This window comes from Petaurus breviceps, unplaced genomic scaffold, assembly GCF_028583685.1.
Source record: "Petaurus breviceps papuanus isolate PSGF00001 unplaced genomic scaffold, PetGlider_PUasm1.0 182, whole genome shotgun sequence".
In the NCBI taxonomy this organism is placed as follows: Eukaryota; Metazoa; Chordata; class Mammalia; order Diprotodontia; family Petauridae; genus Petaurus; species Petaurus breviceps.
The window spans coordinates 3065073-3088953 of NW_027185786.1; the positions used below are offsets into that span (position 1 = coordinate 3065073).

Below are 23881 nucleotides of genomic sequence, written 5' to 3' on the forward strand. Positions count from 1 at the left end.
TTGTAACAAATGTACTTAAATGATATTGTGAATTATAGCAATCTTTACAGGACAGTTTTGTACTGTATGTTGCCTGAGGGTAGTGTCTACCATATAAATTCTGTAGCTCTCCAGACATACAATAGTGTGCTATTTGTATACAGTAGGTGCTTAATGCATATTTGGTATATATTGTTGTATAGTCTATCATTAAAAAGTTATGTAAAGCATCTTTCCAGGTATAAGGCTTTCAGCACAGTGCCTGACACGTTAATAAATGCTTATTGCCTGACTTCTACTAAGAATAATCTTTTACATCTATCTGGGATCTTCAGCATCTATTCTCACATTTGATCTCAACAACACTGAGAGGGAGTCAGGGAAGGGATTATTGCTCCCATCTGATAGAGAAGGAAACAAATGCTCACAGGAATGGTGTGAGTGATTTTGCACAAGAAGCAGTAGTAGTTGTGATAAAAGAGGACCAAAATGACACCCCCGTGTCAGGGTCAAGGTATAGTGGGTCTGACTGTGGCTGATCAGACCAGTATGGGCTTGGAAGGTTCAACCCCGGGTCAGGCACAAACAGTCCATAAGTAGGACAGTTGAGTGGCCTGGTCCCTGGCCCCCAGTCCTCTAAAACGCCTTCTGAGCCTGCAGTATTCTGTGTCTCCTCTCATGTCAAAGTTCTTTTCTTCCATCTTTTAGTCAGCTAGTGCTCCAGTTCCCAACAGATCCAGAATGGGAAGAACTCCAGCCAGCTGCACAGTCTTTATTGCTGAAGAGTACTGGCTCTGTGTTCCTTCCTACCCAGATGAAATTAATTGGACACAATTCAGAGCAAAGGGGTCCCTTAGAAACTTCTGCAATCCATTCTTCCCAGAGCCATTGAGAGGTTCTCCTCTTTGGTCCATGCTCCCCAATCTTGGCTTTATTCTTTCTTCAACAGCTCTTTTCCCCTCTAACTGCCCTACAGGTGAGCCTTATCCCTCTACTTACTTCTCCCTACAAACCTCCTTAAACACATTCTCAGGATATACCTTTGACAAGTTGACCATGGAGGACAGCAGCTGATGCTGTAGAGTTAATTCCTAAGAAGCCAATCAGGTCCTGCCCTTGAGGAGCTTACCCTTTAGGGAATGGAAGGGTGAAAAAGAAGATATTGGATAAACATGGAGTGTCAAATATACGTGTCTAGATAGAGTTGATAGCTTTTATGCATCCACAGCATGTGTTTGGGGGTAATGGGGTAGTAGTGGTGGTAGGAATAGACATATAGATATGTCATTGCTTGAAATTCATCCTACTGGGGCTACATGCAGAGATTTCTACTCATGGGGACCCAGAAACCATCAGGGAACCCATAAACGTTCTCCTTAAAAACTGGCAAGCTCTGTCCACTGGGGCTCAAGGCATAGTCTCAGTACCCCCAAAGTATGTATGCCCTTGGTAATCTACTCCAGCTACTCAATCTATTAAATAAGCATTATTATCAGGTAGCTACACGTGATAAGGATACAAGGACAAGGAAAGATGAAATAATTTCTGCCTAAAAGGTTTATATTCTACTGGGGCAGTGGAGTCAGTCAGTCAATAAACATTTATGAAGCACCTACTCTGTGTCAGGCACTGTGCTAAGAGGGCTGGAGATTCAAAGAAAGGCAACCCCCCCCCACACACACACACACAGTTCCTGTCCTCAAGGAGCTTACAGTCGAATGGGGGAAAAATCTGGAAACAATTATGTGCAAATAAGCTATAGAAAGGACAAATTAGAAATAATCATTAGAGAGAAGGCTCTAGAATTAAGAGGAATTGGAAAAAGGTCTGTTGTAGAAGGTGGAATTTTAGCTGGGACTTGAAGGAAGCTGGAGAGGCCAGGGGTCAGAACCAATATGGACACAGAAAACTATATACAGACATAGTACTTAATATTTAATAATAGCTGACATGTACTTAACACCTACTACGTGCTGGGAACAGTGCTAAGCACTTTACAAGAGTTTTGTCTCATTTGACACAACCACATTGAAAAGTAGGTGCTATTATTATCCCCATTGTACAGTTGAGGAAACTGAGGTAAACAGAGGTTAAGTGACTTGCTCAGGGTGACATAGTCTCCTTCTTTTCTCAATTCAGTTCCTTGAAAAAGCTGTCAGCATTCAATGCTTTCAATTCTTCTCCTCTGTCTTTTATACTCTCTGCTACCTTACTCCTCAACAGAAACCACCTTTTCCAAAGTCACCAACAATGGTCAGATGGATGGATTTGCTGGCCTTTTTTCAGTCCTTGTTCTTCCTGACCTCTTCCATAGCTGATTATTTTCTCTTTTCCTGAATACTCTTTTTTGGACTTTCTAGACCCTGTGCTTTCTTGTTTCTTTACCTTAACTGTCTCAGTGCTTCCGGCCCTAGCATGGTATCTGGCACACAGTAGGCACATAATAAATGTTTACTGATGGATTGATTATTCTTTGGGTGCCTTTGCTAGATCATTAGAGGTATACTCTGTGGCTCTGGCCTGGGCCGTTTCCTCCCCTCCTCTCTATCCTATCTATACTAACCTCATAAATTCACATAATTTTCAGGATTTTGTTGGTGATGTCCATAACTATAATTTCAGCTCTAGTCTGTCTGTTGAGCTCTAGTCACCATATCACCAAGTCCTGGAGACATCTCAAACTTAAAATATCCCAAACTGAACTCATTATTCTCCTCACCTTATAATTTACTCCTCTCTTAGGAATTTGTCCTAGTCCTATTGAGGGTACCAACATTTTTCCAGGCACCCAGTTTTATGACCTTGATACACTTCACAATTCCTCACTTTTACTCACTTTATGTGGCCATTCCATTCCTAACCCAACCTCTACAACAACTCTGTGTCTGTCTTCTTTCCAGGCACACATTTACCACCCTAGTCCAGGCCCTCATCACCTCTTCCCGCTTAATTAGCCTCCTTACCTCATATCTCTCTTCTCTTCCTTCCATGTAGAAGCCAAAATGATTTTCCTAAAATGCTGGCCTGACTATGACACCCCATTGGACTCTCTAAACTTCAATGGCCCCCTATTACCTGTTCGGTCAAATACAAACTTCTCTGTAATTTAAACCCCTCCATAACCTGGTGTCGTGAGTAGATTTATAATAACTAAAGACTGAAAGGCTGAACCGTGCGATTTATTTGCCAGACATGTAGTTGCTGAAAAAATTGGGTCCAGGGGCCCTCAGCAGGCACAAGGATCCTCAGTATAGATTTTGCAGATTTTTATACAGTAAAAGAAAACAATAAACAGGATATAAAATAGGATGTAGGAGTAGGTAACCTGATTTCTTATTGGAGAGAGATTTATTGGGAGGGAGAGAAAGAGAGCAGGTGGAATTGCTCAAAATCAGGTGATTTACAGGAAAACAGCAAAACGGAGGTTTTTAGAAGACCCTGGTTGACAAGCACTCAGTCCCTCCTGGGGGCCTGCAAGGGACCTCTGGGTACTGACTGCCTAGGCGTTTGGGGCACCTTGGCACGACTGGCTTCCCCTCCGCCGGCACCCAGGGCACCACTCTCCAAGGAGTCTGCCAAGAGGCGGCGGGGAACGCGAGGGAGCCGGGAGCCGTGCTGGGAGGGGGGCAGGGTGGGAGCCCCGGGGCGCAGGCGCCGGCGGCCTCGCAGCGTCCCATCTCCATGGCAACGAACTGCCGCGCGGCGCAACCCAGTGACGTCATCCGCTGCCCTGGCAACGGCGTTCTGCGGCGGCGCGCGAAGTCCAAGGCTGTGGCTCCCGGGTCTGGGGGAGAAGGAGGAGCAAGATGGCGGCTACCAGCAGTAGCGGGGTGACGAGCGGCGAGGAGGAGACGGACAGCTTGCCCACCTCCGACTCTCAGTTTGGGGAGGAGGTAGAGCTGCCCATCATCCAGCTCTGCGGCCTGGTGGAGGAGCTCAGGTACCGCCCCGCCGCGTGGCCGCCTCCCGCCGCGAGGCCCAGCGCGTGGGGCAGGGGCCGGGACAGTTCGAAAGGGGCCTCCTCGGGCCGTCGGGCTCCTCTTCGGCCTAAAGGAGGCGCGTGTGAGGCCTCTCTGGCCGTCAGGCTCCTGTTCTGCCCAAATGCACAGCTGTCCCTTTGGACAGACAGTTCTGCTTCCAGCTCTGCCTTTGGACACAGAGCCCAGAATGCACAAATCCTCTGGACCTGGGTTCAAATTCCTGACCGTGGATAAGTCACCTCCGGTTCCTGAGCCCTGGTTTCCTCTACTGTAAAATGAGGAAACTTGGACAGGACCAGGAGTCCTTAACCTTGGAAAGACTAGTGAATATTATAGACCCCTTCTCAGAATCGTGCTTTTAATGCATGGGAAGAGAAGGAAAGCGGTGGCATCAGGTCTTATGCAGCACCTACTGTGTGCCAGGAGCTTTACAAATATGACCTCCTTTGAACCGCACAGTAACTGTGCTGACCGGAGGGGCCGTAACTAATACCTCCGTTTTGCAGTTGAGGCAGTCAGCTCTTAAGGAACTTGCCCAGGGTCAGTCGTACAACTAGCTGGATTTGAACTCTGGTCTCCCAGACTCCAGGCCCAGTAATCTATCTACTGTGCCACCAGCTGCCTCAGTAAATACATGGGATTATAGAGGAAAACAGTCATGATGAAGTAGTTATCAAAACCCATATCTGTGTCTGTATCCACCTATCTATCTATCTATCTTTTTGTCTATCTATATCTGTCTGTCTGTCTGTCTACAACACAAGTTCACAGACTGCAGGTTCAAGTTCTCCAGACTAGGGCCTCTCCAAGGCCTTTTTCCAGCCCAAGCTTCTCTTTCTAGCCCTGGCTGGCCCATAGTGCATAAGTACTGGGAAGGAACAGACCAGCCAATCCAGCCTCTCTCATTTGTACAGTTGAGGAAACCAAGGTCAAGCAAGATGATGTGATTGACCCCAGGTCATCACCAAAGTTGAGTGGCAAAGCAGGGCGTCTCACCTCATTATCAAAATCAGGTGGAAGTACATTCTTTACTTGACCGCAGAGGTCAAGCACAAGACAGAGAAGTGGGTACAGCGCAGGGGTCCATCCTAGCCCTTGTTCTTGACCTCAGAAGGCCTAGTAGGAGCAGTGGGTAGAAGTTGTGCAGGGGCTGATTTAGGCTGTATATCAGGTTTTTAAGCAGTCCCAAAGTGAACTGGGCTGCGTTCAGGATTCATGTGTTCCCTCTCACTACAAATGCCAGGTATCTTGTAGAAGGGATTGTTGTCCTGATATTGCTCCTATTAACCCTCTGAGATTCTAGGATTTTGTACTAATGGAAGAATTGGTAAGAAGTTGTGCCCCAGTCACACTAGGCGGTTACTGTGTTAAAAGCATTCTGTTCCATTTCCTCCCACCCTGATCTAAAATCTCCTATAATGAGCTTCTTTCCCAGGAAACTTCTTGCCTGAAAAGATTAAGTCCAAAGACTTAGAAAATCCTTCATGAAATACCTACCCTAGACAAAAATTGTACAAGAAAGAAAGGGGACCACAATGTCCCTGATTGTGACTATATCCTGGCTGCTTTGGAGCCTCAAAGGCTGGTCTGGATCCAGAGGCATTTGGCTGCATACAGGCTTTGGGGAGGCCCGCCTTTCCCTCTTTCTCCTTGGCTCACTCCCCATTGTCATGCCAGGTGCTTCCCTTCCTCATTCAGTAACCTCTCTGCCTTTGGAGTTCATGCAGTTCTTGTCTACCACTCAAACAGAACTCCTGAAGCTGTAGTCTACAGACCCCAGCCCCCAGGCTGCTCCCCTTCCTTCCATAACTAACTCACTATTTTTTTCTCCTCCCCAACTTCTGCTTTCCTACTAGCGGGACTTGAAGATGCATATCCTATTGTCTCTCCACATCCTAACTACTCAGTTCCCCTGAGCTGCACCTGTACCCTCCCTTGGCCCCACACAAAGATGGCCACACCCTTTTACCATCAGCCACAAATGTAGCACTTCCATATTCAGGAATTCCTACATCCCCTTATTCAGCCCTTATTCATCTCTCTCTCTGCCTTCCCTGCTCTTCAATTGCACCATGACCTCTAATCCTTTGACACCTCATTTCTCTCCTGGCCATCTCCCTTGCTCTGGTCCTTCTCTCCTCCCCATAGTGAATCCTTGGTGAACCAGTTCAACTTTACACTGTCCTCTCTTCAATTCCTAGCTCCCTTATATCACTGATTGTACCCTTCTGAGCCTTAGCTTTGGATCGCCTCCACCATTCCTTCCATGCCATTTCCCACAGATTGTCTCCTTCATCTTCCCCACTGTCTCACTTATTTGCAGTCTCTCCCACTGTAATGGTTCCTTTCCTGCTGCTGACAAACATGCTCCTGCTTCCCCCATCCTGAAAAACTCCTCCCTTGCTCCTTCCATCCCTACTGTCTTCTTGTATCTCTTTCCTCTTTCGTGGCTAAACTCCTTGAGAAAGCTGTTTACAATCAAAACCTCCACTTTCTTTCGTCTCACTCTCTTCCTAACCTCTTACAGTCCTTCTGACCTTATTCTGTCAGAACTGCACTCTCCAAAGTTACCAGGGGTCTTTAGTTGCCAGATTCAGTGGCCTTTTCTCAGTCCTCCTTCTCCTTGACTTCTCTGCAGCCTCTGACACTGGATCACTCTCTCCTTCTCCATACTCTTCTCTCTAGGTCTCTCTTGGTCCTCCTCCCACCTCTCTGACCGTTCCTTCTCTGTCTCTTTCTGGATCTTCCTCCACATCATTCCCTCTAAGCACAGGTGCCTCCCTCTTCTCTCCCTCCTCTTCACTCAGGGCCTCATCAGCTTCCATGGATCTAATTCCCATCTCTAGGCTGATGACTCTCACATCTTCTGTCCTGCCCCAGAGTCTCTGCTGACCTCCAGTATCTCACCTCTGACCGCCTGCCTTTCAGACATCTCAGGCTGGATGTCCAATAGATATCTTAAACTCAACATTTCTGAAACAGAACTCTTTATGTTTCCCCCAGTCCATCCCTTGCCACCTTCCCTGTTACTACAGAGGGCATCACCATCCTCCCAGGCCCCCCACACTCATAGCCTAGGAGTCATCCTGGGCTCCTCACTGTCTCTTCTCACCCATATCCAAGCTGTGGCCAAGGCCTATTGATTTCACTGCTGTGGCATTTCTCTGACCCAGTCACCCCCTGTTGCAGACCCTCACCACCTCATACCTAGATTACTGTAGCTGCTGGGGGATCTGCCCTCCTCTGGTCTCTTCCCCACTCCATACATCCTCCTTTCAGCCACTAAATTACTGATATACAGGTTTGCCTACGTCACCCCCTACTCAGTACACTGCCGTGGCTCCCTGTTGCCTCCAGAAGCAAATACAGAATGCTCTGTTGGGCACTCAGAGCTCTTTGCAGCCTAGGTGCCCCACGTCTTCCTAGCCTTCTTACCCCTTGGTCCCTGACACATACTCTTTAGTCTAGTGACTCTGGCCTCTTGGGCGCTCCATGAACAAGATCCTTGTCTCCCAGCTCAGGGCATTGCCCACCCCCATGTGGGGAAGGGTCTCCCTCCTGTTCTCTAACTGCTGGCTTTCTTTCAGGCCCCACTAAAAGCCCCTCTCTTACCAACCCCCTTCATTCTAGTGCCTTCTCAGTATTTCTCCTGTCTGTAGCTTGTTGGTACAAGTGTGTTTGCTTCTTGTCTCCCAGCTAGATTGTGAGCTCCCTCGGGGCAGGAAATTGCCTTCTGCCTCTTTTTTGTATCCCCGGCTCTTGGCCTGATGCCTGGTACACAGGAGGCGCTTAATAAATATGGATAGATTGTGGTAGTTTACGTCCCACTCTGGGTGGGAGAAGAGGCCTTCAGCCAGAAAACTGCACGGTGGAGGCAGAGCTAAAACCTTTATTCCTCCTGCTTTAACGTGTAAAGTTTTCCAGAACCCAGGTGGAGGGGTGTGTGTGGTGTGTGTGTGTGTGTGTGTGTGTGGTGTGTGTGTGTGTACACGCACATGCATGTGTGGTGCTAGCAGGATTTGTTAAGCCCAAGGACTTGAGATACCTGTAAATGCCCATAAATAATAACCGATGCCTACTTATTAGCGTTGTAACACTAGATAAGTAACTGTGTAAATGCCATGCCTGTAAGTGATGCCAGGGATGCTGGTTGTGCGGCCCTCCAGCCCCAGCCTTTGTACTCTCTGCAGGAGAAGTCATTCCTGGTGGGTCAGGGAACAATGACTTACTTACCTTGTGATGCAGTAAAATCCTGTTACAAAATTTCTACTAGACATACCCTGATGTGGTTACACTAGCATTTCCCAGAACAGTTCGGCTATGGAGCAATGATTATGGTGATAGGTAGCATTTATATAGTACCCTCAGTGTTCCAGGCAAAGTGCTAAATGCTTTACATGCATTATTAGCTCCTTTAATCCTCTCAGCAACCCATGAGATCGGTACTGTTACCCCCATTTTACCGTTGGGGAAACTGAGGCAACCGGCAGTGAAGTGACTTGCCCAGGGTCACGAAGCTAGTAAGCGTCCGAGAGTGCATTTGTACTCAGATCTTCCAGACTCTGGACCTGGTGTTGACCACTAGGATATCCCCTACCTGGAGCTTGAAAAATCGACAGGGCTCAGAGCCTAATGTAAAGGCTAAGGATATGGACTACCTTGGGGTCAAGGTCAGGTCAGAGGAAATTTGAGGAAAAAAAAAGAAACAATTCATGTCCCAGCATTGCTGCCACCTTCCACATTCCAGGGCCATGGCAAACATTCAGGAAATGCTTATTTCCACACGCCAGGCCCCTGGGCAGTGGCCAACATTCTGTGAGGTTCATCACTCAAGCTTCCGTAGCATAGTACTGGGAGGTGGCAGAGTGGATATTAGTAGGACCATTTAACCAAGGAGGAAATTCAGAGTGAGGGGTGGAAGGGGCCAGCCCAGGTTCCCAGGAGGTGTTGCAGAACCGAGCTGAGGTGAGGTGGACTGAGGTGCCTCCTGGGGCCTTTGTCATAGTCTCACTGCCCCTGACTGTAGAAGCTGTCACACCTCCATGGGTCAGGTGGTGATGCCCCTGGGAGAAGGGCTATCCTCCTGGCTCCCCCTGCTGCCAATCACTTGGCTTTCCTGGGACTGAGCAGTACCTGGATATGGATGGTGAGAGGAGGGGAGGGAAGAGAGGGCTAAGAGACTGGTGCTTCAGAAGCTTGACCTCTAATGGCAAAAGCAGAGGGTACGGAAAGCTACATTTCCATTTAGTGTAAGGGAAAGTTAATAATCAGGGCTGTCCACCAGTGGATGGGTACCTCATCACTGAAAACCTCTGAGGGGAGACTGGCTCTCCCCTGTTGGGGAGGCTGTAGAAGGGCCCTGTACACGTGCAGAATGTCTTCATTACTTCCTGCTTCTGAGATGCAATGGGTCCTGACTCCCCCAGCCCAAGGCTCTCAGCCCTGCCCATGCTTACGTGTCTGTCCCATGAGCTCAAAGGCTATGGCTCTTGTCTGACTCCTTCCCCTTCATACAGTGATCCTCAAGTCTCCCCCCTATAAATGAAAGCCCACAAAGTCTTCTGAGATGCTAGTCTAGAAAAGTTCCCCCTTCTTGTGATTGGGGTGGAGGTAGGGCAGGAAGGGTTAGTCCTTGGCATCACAGTACAATCAAAAGAGGACCTGGGTTGGAATCCATCTCCTGGCATTTAATAGGTTGGGGACATTGGGCCAGGCATCTATTTCCCATTGCTTCATCTTCCCCAACAGTAAAGTGAGGGTTTGGATTCCACAATCATTTAAGATTGTGTCCAGCTCTTAAATTAGATTTTTCTTTTATTGAGCTTGTGAAACTTGTAACATCTTTAAAAAAGAATTGAAAAAATTGAAAAGTTTCATGTTAAAAGTTGAATTAATATGTATTAAGAGTCTACTATGTTAACAAATATGTGCTTTGGGAAAAAAATTAAATAAAAGTTTCTAAGGGAATAATCATTTGGTAATTTTAATGATTTCATTTAATTATTCAATATTAATTGAACACCTTTAATGTAAGAATAATTTTGAATTTAGATAATTTAGAAACCTTCATTTGTTGATATGAAGAATAAAAATTACAGTAGTTCTGGTATTCAAGTCTTTAAAAAGCCTATTGTTGTTAGTGTGAGAAACAATTGTTTAAACCTAAGCAGTCTCTGAATAGCAAGTACAAGGTCAAGGTCACAAGTCCACTTGGAGCTGATTTCCAGCCCTATGTTTTACACAACCACTTAAATGCAGGGAAGCTATTGTCTGTCTCATGTAACAAACACAAAGGAGCAGTTTTAGAAAACAAGCCAGATTTTCTAAAATCATTTATAATGCACTCACCTTAGTAACTAAATCATAGGGTGTATAGGTTCCTTAGGAGGGGCAAGATATCTGTGTTAAAATGATATCCTTTGCTAGGTGATAACCTTTGATTAATAATAATAAAAACCACATTACTGTCATTTTTGTGCTTTCATTTGTAAGTATTTGAGTGTTTATTGAATCTGTGAGTACAGCCTCAAGAGAGACTCCTGATGCCCTGTACTCCCAGCGTGTTTGAAACAAATAGATTTTATGTCATGGGACCAGTGTTTGAAGGACATTTGAAGGTCAACTGCAGGGAGGCCTTATGCAAGTCCTCTTACCTCTCAAAGCCTCATTTTCCTCCTCTGTTCTTGAGGGCTCAATATTTCATTTCATCTCTGTGATCTAACCTTGACACGTCTAATTGTTTCTAAAGTTGGAGTCCCGTGTTTTCAGATTAAGAAGCTGTATGAAAATATAAAGAGTAACATGTGCAATTCTTTATGTTTATATGCATGGCATTGTGCCAAGCAGTGTGAGGGTATAGAAATGAAGAAAGAATGGTTCCTGCCTTCAGGGAACTTACAAGGGAACAAGAGGGCTAGAGGAGCTCAGATGCATAGAGGCAGAATGTGGTGGACCCCACACTTGATGCTGTCTCTCATTTATGGGATGCTGAAAACCATTCGGGATGCTTTCCTCACCCTAACCTTTGGAGGCAGGCAGTATGAGCATTAACCCCATTTAAGGGAAAGGAAGCGTTCAGTGACCTACAAGTATAGCTGCCCCCATTTTGCAGGCTCTGGGGGTGAAATGATTTGCCCAGGCTCTCATGCCAGCATTCTCCTGGGTTCAAAACTCCTGCTTGCCTCTGATGAGAATTATGAGACACTTCATAACATAATCATGAGATGTAAGTCTGAAGAGAAGGTGTGTGTGTGGTGGTATCATAAGCACTGGATTAGGGTTGAAGAGAGACTTGGATTGTAGACCCTGCTCTCTAATGTAATGTGCAGCTACTGTGACTTCAGCTGGCAAGTCACCTTTCCTCCAGGCCTCAATTTCTCATTCCTCATCTGTAAAATGGGGATAATATTTGCCTACCTAATATAGTTGTGTGAATCAAATACCTTGAAATGGTGAGAATGCTATAAAAATTCATCTTATTACTGATAAAAGAACATTGAAGAAGAATGGTGGGAAGGGCTTTGGGAGTACAGAGGGGGAGAGTTTCCTTCTGGAAGAAGAGACCATGGAAAGATTTCTGGAGGATATGGCATTGGAGCTAGAATTGGAGATGTTCAAAGGGCACAAGGCCCCTCATGTACCCCTCAAAGAGTAAAAGAAATCACCAAGGAGAAGGAAAATGGCGAAAGATCCACATAAGCAAAGAAAAATCAACCAAAACAGGAAATAAAGTGAAGGGCAAGGGTCTAAAGTAGTTAATGTAAAAGAGGCATCCCACAGATGGGATACCCGGAGAGGTGTCTTGGAATGGCTATGTAACAGCTCTCATCTGATGAATGTCCTTGTATAAATTGTGTATAAGAGGATCTTCCAGCAGGCTGTGGGACTTGATGCCTCCTTTTAATGCAGAGGTGACCTGGGTTCTTGGAGGCTTGCCAACAGCACAAGCTCTATCACGTTCTACCATATTGGAAAGACTTCAAGGACCAGCCAGGTTACCTATGGAGAGAGTCATTGCCAGGAAGTTGGCCATTTGTTGATTAATTTTTTTGATCGTGGCAACCCAGTTCATGGATCAAATGACACATCAGAAAAATTAACTAAGACAATACTGGTAAAAAAAAAACCTCACAAGCACAAATGAAATAAGAAGGTAAAAAATTGTAAGGGGAATGGAAATGAGGAAAAAATAAGTTATATTCAAGGAAATTGTTTTAGGAAAAAAAGTTCTGGAGTCCATAATAATAAGCAGCAATCTGCAAATAGGAAGAAACCCACAGCATCCCAAAAGGGAGGAATGCAAGATTCAACTCTTAGACATATCAAGTCCACACTTAAATTGCCAACTTCAGGAGGAAAGACAATTAATAAGCCAAGGAACATCAATCAGAGCTTACAGTGGATTTGTCAGTGATGATGAGACAATCAAAACTAGAATAAAGCAAAAGGTAAAAGCATAGATTGTGAACTCATCTACCCAATAAGATCAAGTATCTTGCCCTGACAAGCCTCAGCATTGAATTACTCCCACTGTCTGCAGCCTTTGCTTTTACATACATGCTGATGAATGAAGTCAAAGAAAATCATGAAACCGTGCTGAATGGGTCCACTATCAGTCTGTTACATAATCCCAACCTGGTCCTCACTGCAGCAAGGCAATCTTTTCATACCTTCCTAGTGACTCACTCTCCCACTCACCACAGTAGTTTTTTTTCCCCAAACCTTTTCAAGCCTCCTGGCTCCCCTCTTTCTCAGCTCTCTGCTGAAATTCTTGCCTCATAAATTTCACTGAAAAAAAATGAGGCCATTCACTGAGCACTCCCTCTTCTCTCCTGTTTATCTCACACCACACTTCCTCCTCCTTCAACTCTCTCTCACATGGGCCCTTCTCCTTGCCAAGGCAGAACTCCTCATTGGAGTCACAAGTGACCCCATTCCATCCTGCCTTCTTCAGCAGATTGCCCTCTCTATCATCCCCACTCTCATTTATCTTTAATCTCTTCATATCTACTGACTGCTTTCCTATGGACAAACATGGATAGACTAAGGAATTTTAACTAGGTATTCAAATTGATAATCTTTTTTTTTTTAGTATCTATTTTTGTGTGTGTTGTGATTAATTAATTTTTAGTTTCCAGCATTCACTTCCATAAGATTTTGAGTTTAAATTTTTCTCCCCTTCCTTCTCCTCCCCTTTTCCCAAGACAGTGTGAAGTCTGATATAGGTTCTATCTATGCATTCATGTTAAACATTTTCACATTAGTCATCATATAAAGAAGAATTAGAACTAATGGGAGGAACCATAAGAAAGAAGAAGCAAAACAACAAGAGAAAAGGAGAGCAAATAATATGCTTCCATCCTCATTCAGACTCCACAAAGTTCTTTCTCTGGATGTGGGTAGCACTTTCCTTTATTAGTCTTTTGAAGTTGTCTTGGATCTTTGCATTGCTGAGGAGAGCCAAGTCTATCAAAGTCAGTCATTGTGCAGTGTGGTTATTACTGTGTACAGTGTTCTCCTGGTTCTGCTCATTTCACTCAGCATCAGTTCATATAAGTCTTTCTAAGTTTTTCCGAAGTTGGCTTGCTCATCATTTCTTATAGCACAATAATATATTCATATACTACAATTTGTTCCGCCATTCCACAATTGGTGGATATCCCCTCAATTTCTAGTTCTTTACCACCACTAAAAGTGCTGCTATAAATATTTTTGTACATGTGGGTCCTTTTCCTGGTTTTATGATCTCTTTGGGATATAGACCTAGAAGTGGTATTGCTGGGTCAAAGGGTATGCACAGTTTTACAGCCCTTTGGGCATAATTCCAGATTGCTCTCCAGAATGGTTGGATCAGTTCACAACTCCACCAACAATGCATTAATGTTCCAGTTTTCCCACATCTCCAGCATTTATCATTTTCCTCTTTTGTCATGTTAGCTATCAAATTGATATTTTTAAAACCCAGGTCTGACTATGTCTGTGGCTCCTTGTGGTCTCTAGAATAAAATACAGAATTCTTCTGGTTGACATTTAAAACCTTTATAATCTGGCTCCAACTAATCACCCACCTTCTAGGATGATTTCATACCAGTTCCTTCTTATTTATTCCACATTCCAGCCTGATTAGCTTATTTGCTATTCTCCTATACAATATTCCACTTCTCACTATGTTTCCTCTCACAAGGTGTCCCCCATTCCCCCATTCCTCTCTTCCCTTCTGTCTCTTTGGAATCCCTAATCCTGATTGACTCAAGTGGCATCTCTTTAAGAGACCATTTCTGATTCCTCTCATTGTTAATGCCCACATTCCTCTCCCATGAAAGTACTTTAGTTTTATATATTTTTCTATTTACTTAATATATTATATGTTGTTGCCCCCCCCCATGTAAGCTCCTTGAGAGAAGGAACTATTTAGTTTTTGTCTTTGAAACCTCAGCACCCAGCATAGTCCCTAACACATAGTAGGTGCTTAATAAATACTTGCTAAAGTGAGTCAAATTCAATAGAGGTCCTAACACAAGGAGGTGAATTTTACCTGTTAGATATCGTGGTGGTTTGATGGGGTGAGACCTATACCTGGAATGTCTTTGGTAGAGAAATGGACTTGGTAAAGTGTGATAGTGGGGAAGTGTAGCATTCTCAAAATAGAGTATATATTAATGTGAGGAAATCCAAGAGGCATGAAACTTGGCAGAAAGTATTTGGATGATGAACTACTGTTCACCTGGGTAGGAAGAGGAAATAGATGAGCAACTTTGAAAAGAGAACACAAGCCTGGGTGAGATGTATGTTAAAGTCGTGATGGGGACTTCAGTTATCCAGAGCTGGAGCTCTCTCTCTAGCCAAAGCATAACAGTTAATTATTTCTTGACTTGCTTTAAGGGCAATTTGATTCTTCTTCCAGTGTGGTGGTGGTATTGTAATTATAGAGTATATAACAGATTCAAGAGAAATCCTGGAGGTAAGAACTTTGCAATTGATTGTGTTATGGCATAAGCCACGAGAAGTAGTATGATGAGAATACTGGACCTAGGCAAGGAAAAATTTGGGTGTATATCCCTGTTGTTAACAGGTATTCTCTTAGTGACCATGAACAAGTCACTTCCTCACTTTGAGCTTTGGGTAACACTCTTAAGACATATCTACCAGGTTTTAGATGGGTTTCAAACTCTAACAGAGAGTTCTTAATTGATGAAATCTTAAGTCCATTTTGTGCTAATATATGTGGACCACACACTCAGAATTATCTACCCAGCAAAAGTGACAGTAGGTTGTATGAAGGCAAAAGACAGACAATTAAGCATTTGGACATTGAAAAGTTTGAAGAGACATATGTACTTCAATGAAGTCTTTCAATGATAACCAAATTTCCAAGCCAAAAAAAAAATTTTGGAGTGTTGGGGGAACAGCAAGTAAGGAAGAGAGAAGAGTCAAAGATGATTTTGGCTGGATACACGGGTGGTCAGCAATCAAAGAAATAGGGAAGTTGATTATTTCTTGATGTTTCATGGAGTCAGTTTCCATTTGGCCAGTTATGATTTTTAGGGAGAAATTTTCTTCAGTAATGTTAGTTGTCTTTCCATGACACTTCTTTTTGCATAGCTCTCATTTTTTTCCTCTACCACTCCACATTTATCACATACTCTCATTACCTCTTCCTTCCCATTTTTTTTGCTCTCTTAAAAAATCTTTTCCTTAACTCTTTAACGTTTCTAGAAATTCTTATTGGACTTTTGTCAAAAATCTGCATTTTTCTCTAAGGCTTTGCTTGTAGATGTTTTCAAGTGATTGTTTTCTGTGTGTCTTGAGCTGTTACTGGAGTAGTTCTTTATGGTCAGGTTCTTTGTGTATTTTCTCATTTTTCCAGCTTCCTTCTTAACTTTGGATTTCATGTTAATTTTGAGCTCTGCTCACTTATGGGGAGATACCTGGCCTGAGCTTTTGCTTCTTTCACAGCTCAATCTGGGGGTCTGCAAGTTTCCAGTGCTTCCAGAGTGGCATGATTTAGGGAGAAGTCTTTTCACTGCCCTCCTGGTCTGAATTTTACATGTTTCTAACCCAGGTTTGGGTTTGTTGGCTTATGTGAATTGAATTTCCATAGACTTTTGCTGTACTCAGTCACTGTGAACCCATTGAGAGGTTCTGCAGGTTAAGAGTAACAGAACTTACTGGCTCCCCTTTGGTCTTGGTCTTCTGCCCTGGTTTTTTCACTGCTGCTCCTCCTTTTCTGCAAAGAAGTGGGGGGACTATGGATGTGCAACGTTGCAGATAAAGCCAGACTTTTTTTTGATATGTTAGTTTTACTGAATAGTTATTCTTTGTTTTAAGGGATGGCTTTCTGAGAAGGTAATGGAGAAGGGGAAGGAATACATGAGGGAATGTAAGTGTTGTAAAACAGAAGATATTAATAAAAATAATTTTTAAAAAAGTCATTGGTGACCTTGGAAAGGTTATTACAGTGAAGTGATTGGAATGGGAGCCATATCTCAGGGGATTAAACATTAAGTAGATGGTAGAAAATAGAGACAGTTAGCTAGTATAGATTATTCTTTCTAGAAATTTCTCATAAAGGAAGGAGAGATAAAAGAGGATTATATGATATATATATTATATTTATAAGGTATGGCAGGGTAAAATAAAAGGTGTTTTTAGGCAGAGGGGAAGGGACTGAAAATTAGAGAAAGGGAAAGATTGGTGGAGCAAGGTCCCACAGGAGATGTATATATGAGTTGGGAGGTTGAGATTAAGCATGGAAGTGAAATGGGTTAGTCTTGGCAAATAGGAAAGAGTATTTCATCTCTTTTAGAATGGAGAGGGGGGAATAATTCAAGTTTTGAGGTAGGCAGGGTGGGAGATAATGGACAGCCATAGTCTTAGGGTAACAAGATACATGCAGAGCAGTGTTGCCTGCTTCTGGTCAGTCATGAGTGCTGACTCTGAACTAAAAGAGTTGGACACTTTGGGGATGGTGAGGCAATCCCCAAAGATCTATAGCTCTTCCTGTTTCTCAGCCAATAAAGGGATTGTTTCACCATCCCAAAGTGCCAGAGCCCTTTAATACTGAGTCAGCACTATGGCTGACCAGAAACAGACAGAACTAATTATGCCCTGTTACATCCATAAAATAAGCTGTGGTTCTCTGCCAGGAGTGGCAAGTGGAAATAGAGCTGAAGCCTTGAGAAGAGAGAGAAGGTTTAGAAGAGTGGCTGTGGGGAAATATGGTAGGAAATAATACAAGGATTGCCATGCAATGGTAAGGACCCAACAGGTTAGAAAATATGAATTTGAAGGGGATGCAGGAAACACAGTTTCAAGACTCATTCCAGCAGCATTTGGCAACTGTGAGCTAGGGAGTGTTCTAGAAGTGGGGATTAGTAGGTGAGGGAAAATGGAATGACAAGGGAGGAAAGGATGTAAGGGTGGAGGACAGAGCTTTTTTGAGATGTTTTACTGCAGCAAGGGTTTTTAGCCTTCTTTTGTGTTACAGATCCATGTGGCAGTCTGGTGAAACCATTATCAGAATAATGTTTTTAAATAATTGAAGGAGATGCTAAATTTCATTTACAGGTCAGTGAAAACATAGAAATGTAATTTTTTTTTTCATATCCAAGTTTACAAGCTCTCTAAAATCTTTCCATAGACCCAATGTTAAGAACCTCTAGACTATAGAGTTAAGACAATGAAAGGCAGGAAGTAAAGCTAGCACAGAAAGAACAGGGTGAAATGTGTAGTCCAGATCAGAATTTAGGTACCCTGGTGAAGTAATGTGTTGTTGAAGAAAGAAGATTTGAGTTTCTATTTTTAGTGTAAGAACCCTTCTGGGGCTACTCCAACTTTCATTCAGACTTGAGGTTTGGGTCCCCAGGTTCTGGAAGTAACTCTGTGGGTTTGTACTTTAACACTGTAGCTCATGAGCCCCTACTGGTATGTTTCCCATTAAGAATCAGCCAGTAGACACAATTGACTCTTAGTCAAAGCATTTACTAAAATGGCATATTAAGTAAATGTAGTAAGTAGAACTAGTAGTAAGTAGTAAATAAATGGCATTGTAAGAAACAGTAGCTATAAAACATTCCTTCATAAACCTGGGCACACTCACCCTCACACAGTGTCATTGGAAGAGTAGGCTCCAACTTAGAGAGGTACATGATATGTATATAGCAAAAGCAGCTTACCACTGTTGGCACTATTGCAGAGCCTGGACATCCCCTCTGTCCTTGTGGACTCCTCATTCACCTCCTTTTGGGCGCATTGTCTCTGCTGGATGGGTTGCTCAGTTGGGGTTAAAGATGGGTTTACTCTTTCTTCATAGCTAGCATTCTCTTCTCTTCCCAGGGATTCTCTTCCATGAAGCTGCTGCTTCTTTCCCATGAGACGGCTTCCCTTTATCTGTGTTTTTCTGGAGCATGCTGTCTGCCTTCTTCTGGATTCGGTGTCTCTTGCCTCTCAAGTGGCTTCACTTCAAAGAGAGAGAAGAGAGAAACTCTGTCCTCCTAAAGAATGATTCCCTTTCAGGGGCCTCATTCCTCTCCCACTTCTGGCTCCTGGCTTGGAACTCCCTCTGACCAAGCTGCTGCTTCTAGGGATTAGCTATTTAAGGCCATAGAAAGGGGATTTTATTTTTTGCCTGTCCAGATGAAGTTATTCCCTTCAATTCTACCAGAGAAAGATCACATCACAAAGGGATCAGAGTATCTTTTAACACCTTGTTAACAGACTCTTTTACTTATTTATTATATTCTGGGTCTTCTGAGCTGAGGGGAGACTGTCAATTCCCTTGTACTATTCAATGGGAGAAAATCTAGTGATTTTCCTGTTTTTCTTTCCAGCTCCTAGTTTGTGAACTCTTTTGAGGGTGGGGCAAGGGGGAGGGGTGCTTTCTTTTTTATCTTGGTATCCCCTTCTACACTTAACAGAGGTGCTCTGTACCAAGTAGGGGCCTTACAACTGTCTTTGTCACTGAAGTAACAAATTCTGTCTCTAACAGAACAATAGCAGAAACACTCCCGATACTGGTGTAAGCCTATGTCTTTGCCCTTGAGAAGGTTAGAAAGCCATCATTCAGGCAGGCACAAGATGAATATCGTTCATCATCTCAAACTTTTTAAGAACCATCTGTTGCAAACTTGCTTCTGTTTATAATGAATTTCCAGTAGATTGTTCCATCTGTTGGGTGCTGGAAATAAAATAACTGAGAAAAAACACATAAACCAGGGGAAATGTCTGAAGGTTGTGCTAAGTGTGTAATTGCAAAAATGTAGTAGTTGGGTGGATTTGCATTTGACATAGTAGAAATCTCAAGGTGAAAACTATAGTCTTATCTTAGTAATAAACCTTAGTTTGCCTGCCAGCCTCTGAATTTAAGTAAGCTAGACACTGAACACTGTCCTTTTTGGCTTGAGTAACTGAACAGTAAGGTTTATTCAGCTATCCACCATTTTTGCAGCTATGGAAACTCTTCTCTCAAAGTCGAAACTGAGATGTTTGAAAAATATTACAATAAGCTGGAGCCTCGGGATCAGCGCTTCCCACGCATGTCAGATTTTAAAACAGCAACGGACTTTACTCAGGTACTTACTGTAGTGAGAGGCATCTGTACCATCTCGTTCCTGTGTTTAGATACAATTTCACCTCTGCTTTGTCACTCGCTGCTTCCCCCAAGAAGCTGCCTTGTCTTTTTCTCCCGGCTCTGACTTTCATGCCTCCCTTCCTTTGCTTTCCCAATTGGTGTGAAAGAGGATATTTTTAGTTACTGGCAAGTCCTTTCCATGGGAGAGAGCCTTCCTCGACATGTATGTGCTGCTTCTCACTGTTACCTTGAATACATGGAAGTTGGGAAAGAGGGTGTAACTGCATTCTGGGTGCAGACACCATTTACCTTTGAAACGGGCCCCAGCTGGCCTCCAAGCCTGGGCTCTGGCCCTGACTTCAGGCTTGGTCCAGACAGAGCTGCATGGCTCTTTCCTTTTCTGAGCTTCTCTCAGGAGAGCGCCATGGCAGTGCTTTCCCATTGCATGGCTCCTTACATCTTAGGCTGGGCCAGGGTCCCCATTTGTATGTCCCCATTTTGGGTCCTCATCTTGGGGGGCTCTAGGATCCAGCTGCTCCTATATTTCCCTGCTCCTCTGACCTGTTCCTCCTTGATGATGTCATAACTCTCTTAACCAGCAGTTTCGAGGCAGGCGGAAATCCAAATCCCGGGTAACCACAGATCGTCTGATAGTCCTCACAGTGGATCAGAAATGTGACCTGGCCCTGCGGGAACTAGAAGACATCAAAGAGGAAATGAGGCAGCTGAGGGCAAATTCTGAGCGAGACCTTCAGCGGCATGAGGTATCCCATTCCCCAGAATAGTTAGCACGGTTCTCTTCTATGTCGTTGCTAATTAACTAACCAATTAGCTGGCAAATACAGATGTTTATTTGGCACCCATTAGTTAATCAGCAAGCATTTATTAAGCACCTGCTATGTGTTGTGCTAAGCTCTGGGGATAGAAGGAAAGGCAGCCAACAGTCTTTGGCCTCTAGGAGCTCGAAGCCTAAGGTAGGAGATAACATGCAAATAACTCTGTATGTACAAGATGTATACTGTGTGAAGGAGAGTTCTAGGGGGAAGGTCCTGGTGGGTAGTGCAGAGGAGGGAAGGGGAAAAGTTTCCTGCACAAAGTGGGATCTGAATTGAGTCTGGGAGGAGGCCACAAGGCAGAGGAGTTTAGGGAGAGAATTCCATATTATGAGATTAGGGGTCCGGGGGAAACCAGGTCCAGTTGTTTAGCAAATACTAAATAATTGCTGCCTTCAAGAAACATATGGCCTGGTCAGAGAGACCAGACTAACCCACACGAAACAATAATGAACAACACAATACAGTGTATAATTAAATGGCAAAGTATGTTATACAGACATTGGAGCTTAGAGAAGAGGAAAATCCATGAGGGCCAGAGTGGTCAGGGAAGGCATCCCAGAGGAGGGAGACTTGAGCGCTGGCCTGAAGAACTAGGATTTGGCCAGGTGGGGGGGACAGGAACACATTCATTCCAGGCAAGGAGAAGAACGTGAACAAAGGAATGGACTGTGTGGTGTGCTGCTGGGACAGTGAGGAGACTGGCCTACTTAAGGAGAGCATATTGGGGAGTTGGGGTGGGAGGAATAAGATTAGATAGGGAGCCTGGGGCCAGCTTATGGTAGGCAGAGAGTCCAGCCTGCACACAGTGGAACAGAAGAAGCCGTTGGAGGGTTGAGCAGAGGATAGACAGAACAAAAGCACCAGTTAACAGAGGTGGCCAGGAGCAAGGAGCCTGCAGCCACATGTGGCCTTCTAGGTCTTAGGTGCAGCCTTTGGACTGAGTCCAAAATTTTTTTTTAAATTAATTTGTTTGTTTCCTTTTAGTTTACAGGATTCAAAAGAAGATTTTTTTTTTCTTTTAGTTTACAGGTTTTTGCCTTTTGGATGGCAATTGGGGTTAAGCAACTTGCCCAAGGTTACACGACTAGTTGTGTGTGTGTGTGTGTGTGTGTGTGTGTGTGTCTGTGTCTGAGGCCGGAACCAAACTCAGGTCCTCCTGGCTCTGGGGCCTGTGCTTTACTCACTGCGCCACCTAGCCGCCCCCTGAGTCCAAGTTTTACAGAAGAAATTCTTTTATTAAGGAGATTTGTTCTGTGAGGTTTGGACTCAAAGAACCCCTCGTGAGGATGTAGAGGGCCGACCACATATGGCCTCGAGCTGCAAGTTCCCAGCCTGGTGTAGATACATCAAAGGAAGGGCAGGTCTGAGGAGCTAGAATCAGAAAGGAAGTTTTTGGAAGGATTTAGGGAAGAAGTTAAGGGAAGAGGAGAGATGAACAAGAAGAATTTCAAAGGAAGAATTGCCAGGATTCAGTGACTTAGGACATCCTGAAGGAGAGAGGGCTGAGTCAAAATAAATTCAAGCTGACTGGGAGAAAGGTGATGCCTTTGGGAGGCAGCATCCTTTGAGTGTAGGGAACAGGATGGCAAGTCTGACCTTGGATACTCCTAAAGAGGCACCTCTCTCACACCTCCCCTCTCTGTGAAGTTGTCTCTTTGGTTTCTTCAGCTGCCCTGGAGGCGTAGGTCTTTTGGGGGGGGGAATCCTGGCAGGGGGGAGGGGCGGGGAGGGTTACTGCCAGAAGGTCACTCCTTCATCTTCACCCACTATGGAATCCTGGTGAGTAAGGACACTAGACTGTCAAGCACCAGTCTTCTTATTCCTAACTCATCCTCTCTTTCAGGAGATTCTAGTCCCAAGTATTAATTCCCTGCCAATAAAAATAGCTTTGACTAATCACATAGGGTGGGGTCTACAGGAAATCCAGATTGTGAACAGTACTACCAAGGTTCGTTATATACCTGTTTCAGAGACTGGTTTTACTTCAGCACACTTGCATTATAAACATCTAGAAATAAGTACTAGCTAATGAGAGCTAGTGTTTATATACTCCTCTTGATTTGTAAAACACTTTACAAATATGATCTCAGCCCTGGGGGGTGGGTGCTATGATTCCCATTTTACAGATAAGAAAATTAAAGTAAGCAGAGGTTGAGTGACTTGGTCTGAGATTGGATTTGAACTCAGGTCTTCCTGATTTTGTCTCTTAGCTGTCTGTCTGTCTCTACCTTGAAGGACTATCACACACTGTCATTTCCCCCAGAACATTAAGCTTGCAAAATCTTCACCGTGACCTATAACATTTGTATGGGTTCCATTTTTATTTACTTAGGCCGGTTCCCTTGTCTCTGTGCCTTCATCTCTCCTGCTCTCCACTTGTTATTCTTTGTGTCCTGTAGTTAAGAGACCCTCAAGCACAGACTTCTTCAAAAGGAGAAGCTGAGAACTCCATCCTGTGGTTTCTTTTAGGCCAGCCACATGCCTTGTGCCACTTTCTGTCTAAGCACTTTTAGGCTCCCCTTGGTTTCTTCAGTATTCGGGGCATGTGCTTATTTTTATGGCAGAGCTGAAATGCTGCCATAGTAGCACCAGGCTGGCCAACATACCTCAAAGGACTGTGCCCATCTTCATCCATCCCCTCCTGAATACAAGGGGAAATTTCCCAGCCCTGTTTCCTAATGAGAACTCCATTATGATGACCCCTAGGGTAAGGTCCAGGTTATTTTGGGGAAGTTCCCACAGGGACAAAGGTCTGGGAAATTCTCGTGGGGGGGGGGAGGGATTTGACATGTACTTTGTAGACAAATTCAAGATACTTTGAAGAATCTGGACTGCTGACAATTGGGGATACTAGGAAAGGCTTTGTCTGAGAAGTGGTACCCGAGTTGACTTGTGAAGGGAGTGTCTTACACATAGTAGGCAATTTATGCTTTTTTTTAAAATCTTCAAGTGACTTATTGATTCTCAGGGGTGTAAGTGAAGACAGCAGACAGCTTGGGTGGAGTGCTGAGGTCAGGGGGCAGCTGGCCAGCCCCTCTTAGGGGCACACAAAGCCTACCTGCATGAAGGGAAGCAATATGCCCATTGCCATGCAGCCAGCTGGGAGCTCCGAACCTCAGACCTCTTTGTTCTGGCCTGACCTTCTCTAGGCTATCATAGAAGAGGCTGAAATCAGATGGGCTGACGTTAAAAAGTCCATGCAGGACTTTGAGAAGGAGATTCTGAATACGATATCCAAGAAGCGTGGTAGTGCCGTGGCCACTCAGAGGGTGCTGAAGTATGTGGAGGACCGGAATATTCGCAGGGTAAGCTCAATGGGCTTCTTGGGGGGGTGAGGGGGAGAAGTGTGTGCGGCAGTCACAAGGACAGTGGCACCAGTGACTTCAGCTAGATGTATTGTGAACAATATGGACAGACAACAGCAAGCCTATGAGACAGGTGCTCCAAGGACCTCATTTTAGAGAGGGAGAAACTAAGGCTTGGTGAAATGGTGTCCCAGAACTGAGACTGAAATCTGT

At 44.3% G+C, this 23881-nt stretch overlaps 1 protein-coding gene across 2 annotated transcripts in view; it reads left to right on the top strand.

Annotated features, from left to right (window-relative positions):
- Nucleotides 1-3726: 3726 nt before the first annotated feature.
- Nucleotides 3727-23881, top strand: part of CFAP263 (cilia and flagella associated protein 263) — a 29464-nt gene continuing 9309 nt past the window's right edge. Inside the window, exons 1-4 of one of the 2 annotated variants that reach the window (XM_069087605.1) lie at nucleotides 3727-3919; nucleotides 19405-19528; nucleotides 20127-20291; nucleotides 23513-23668. In XM_069087605.1, the coding sequence (XP_068943706.1) occupies nucleotides 3786-3919; nucleotides 19405-19528; nucleotides 20127-20291; nucleotides 23513-23668 (579 nt within the window). In that variant the 5' untranslated portion in view covers nucleotides 3727-3785. The remainder of the gene's footprint in view (nucleotides 3920-19404; nucleotides 19529-20126; nucleotides 20292-23512; nucleotides 23669-23881) is intronic. The other variant, XM_069087606.1, reaches the window with a different exon arrangement.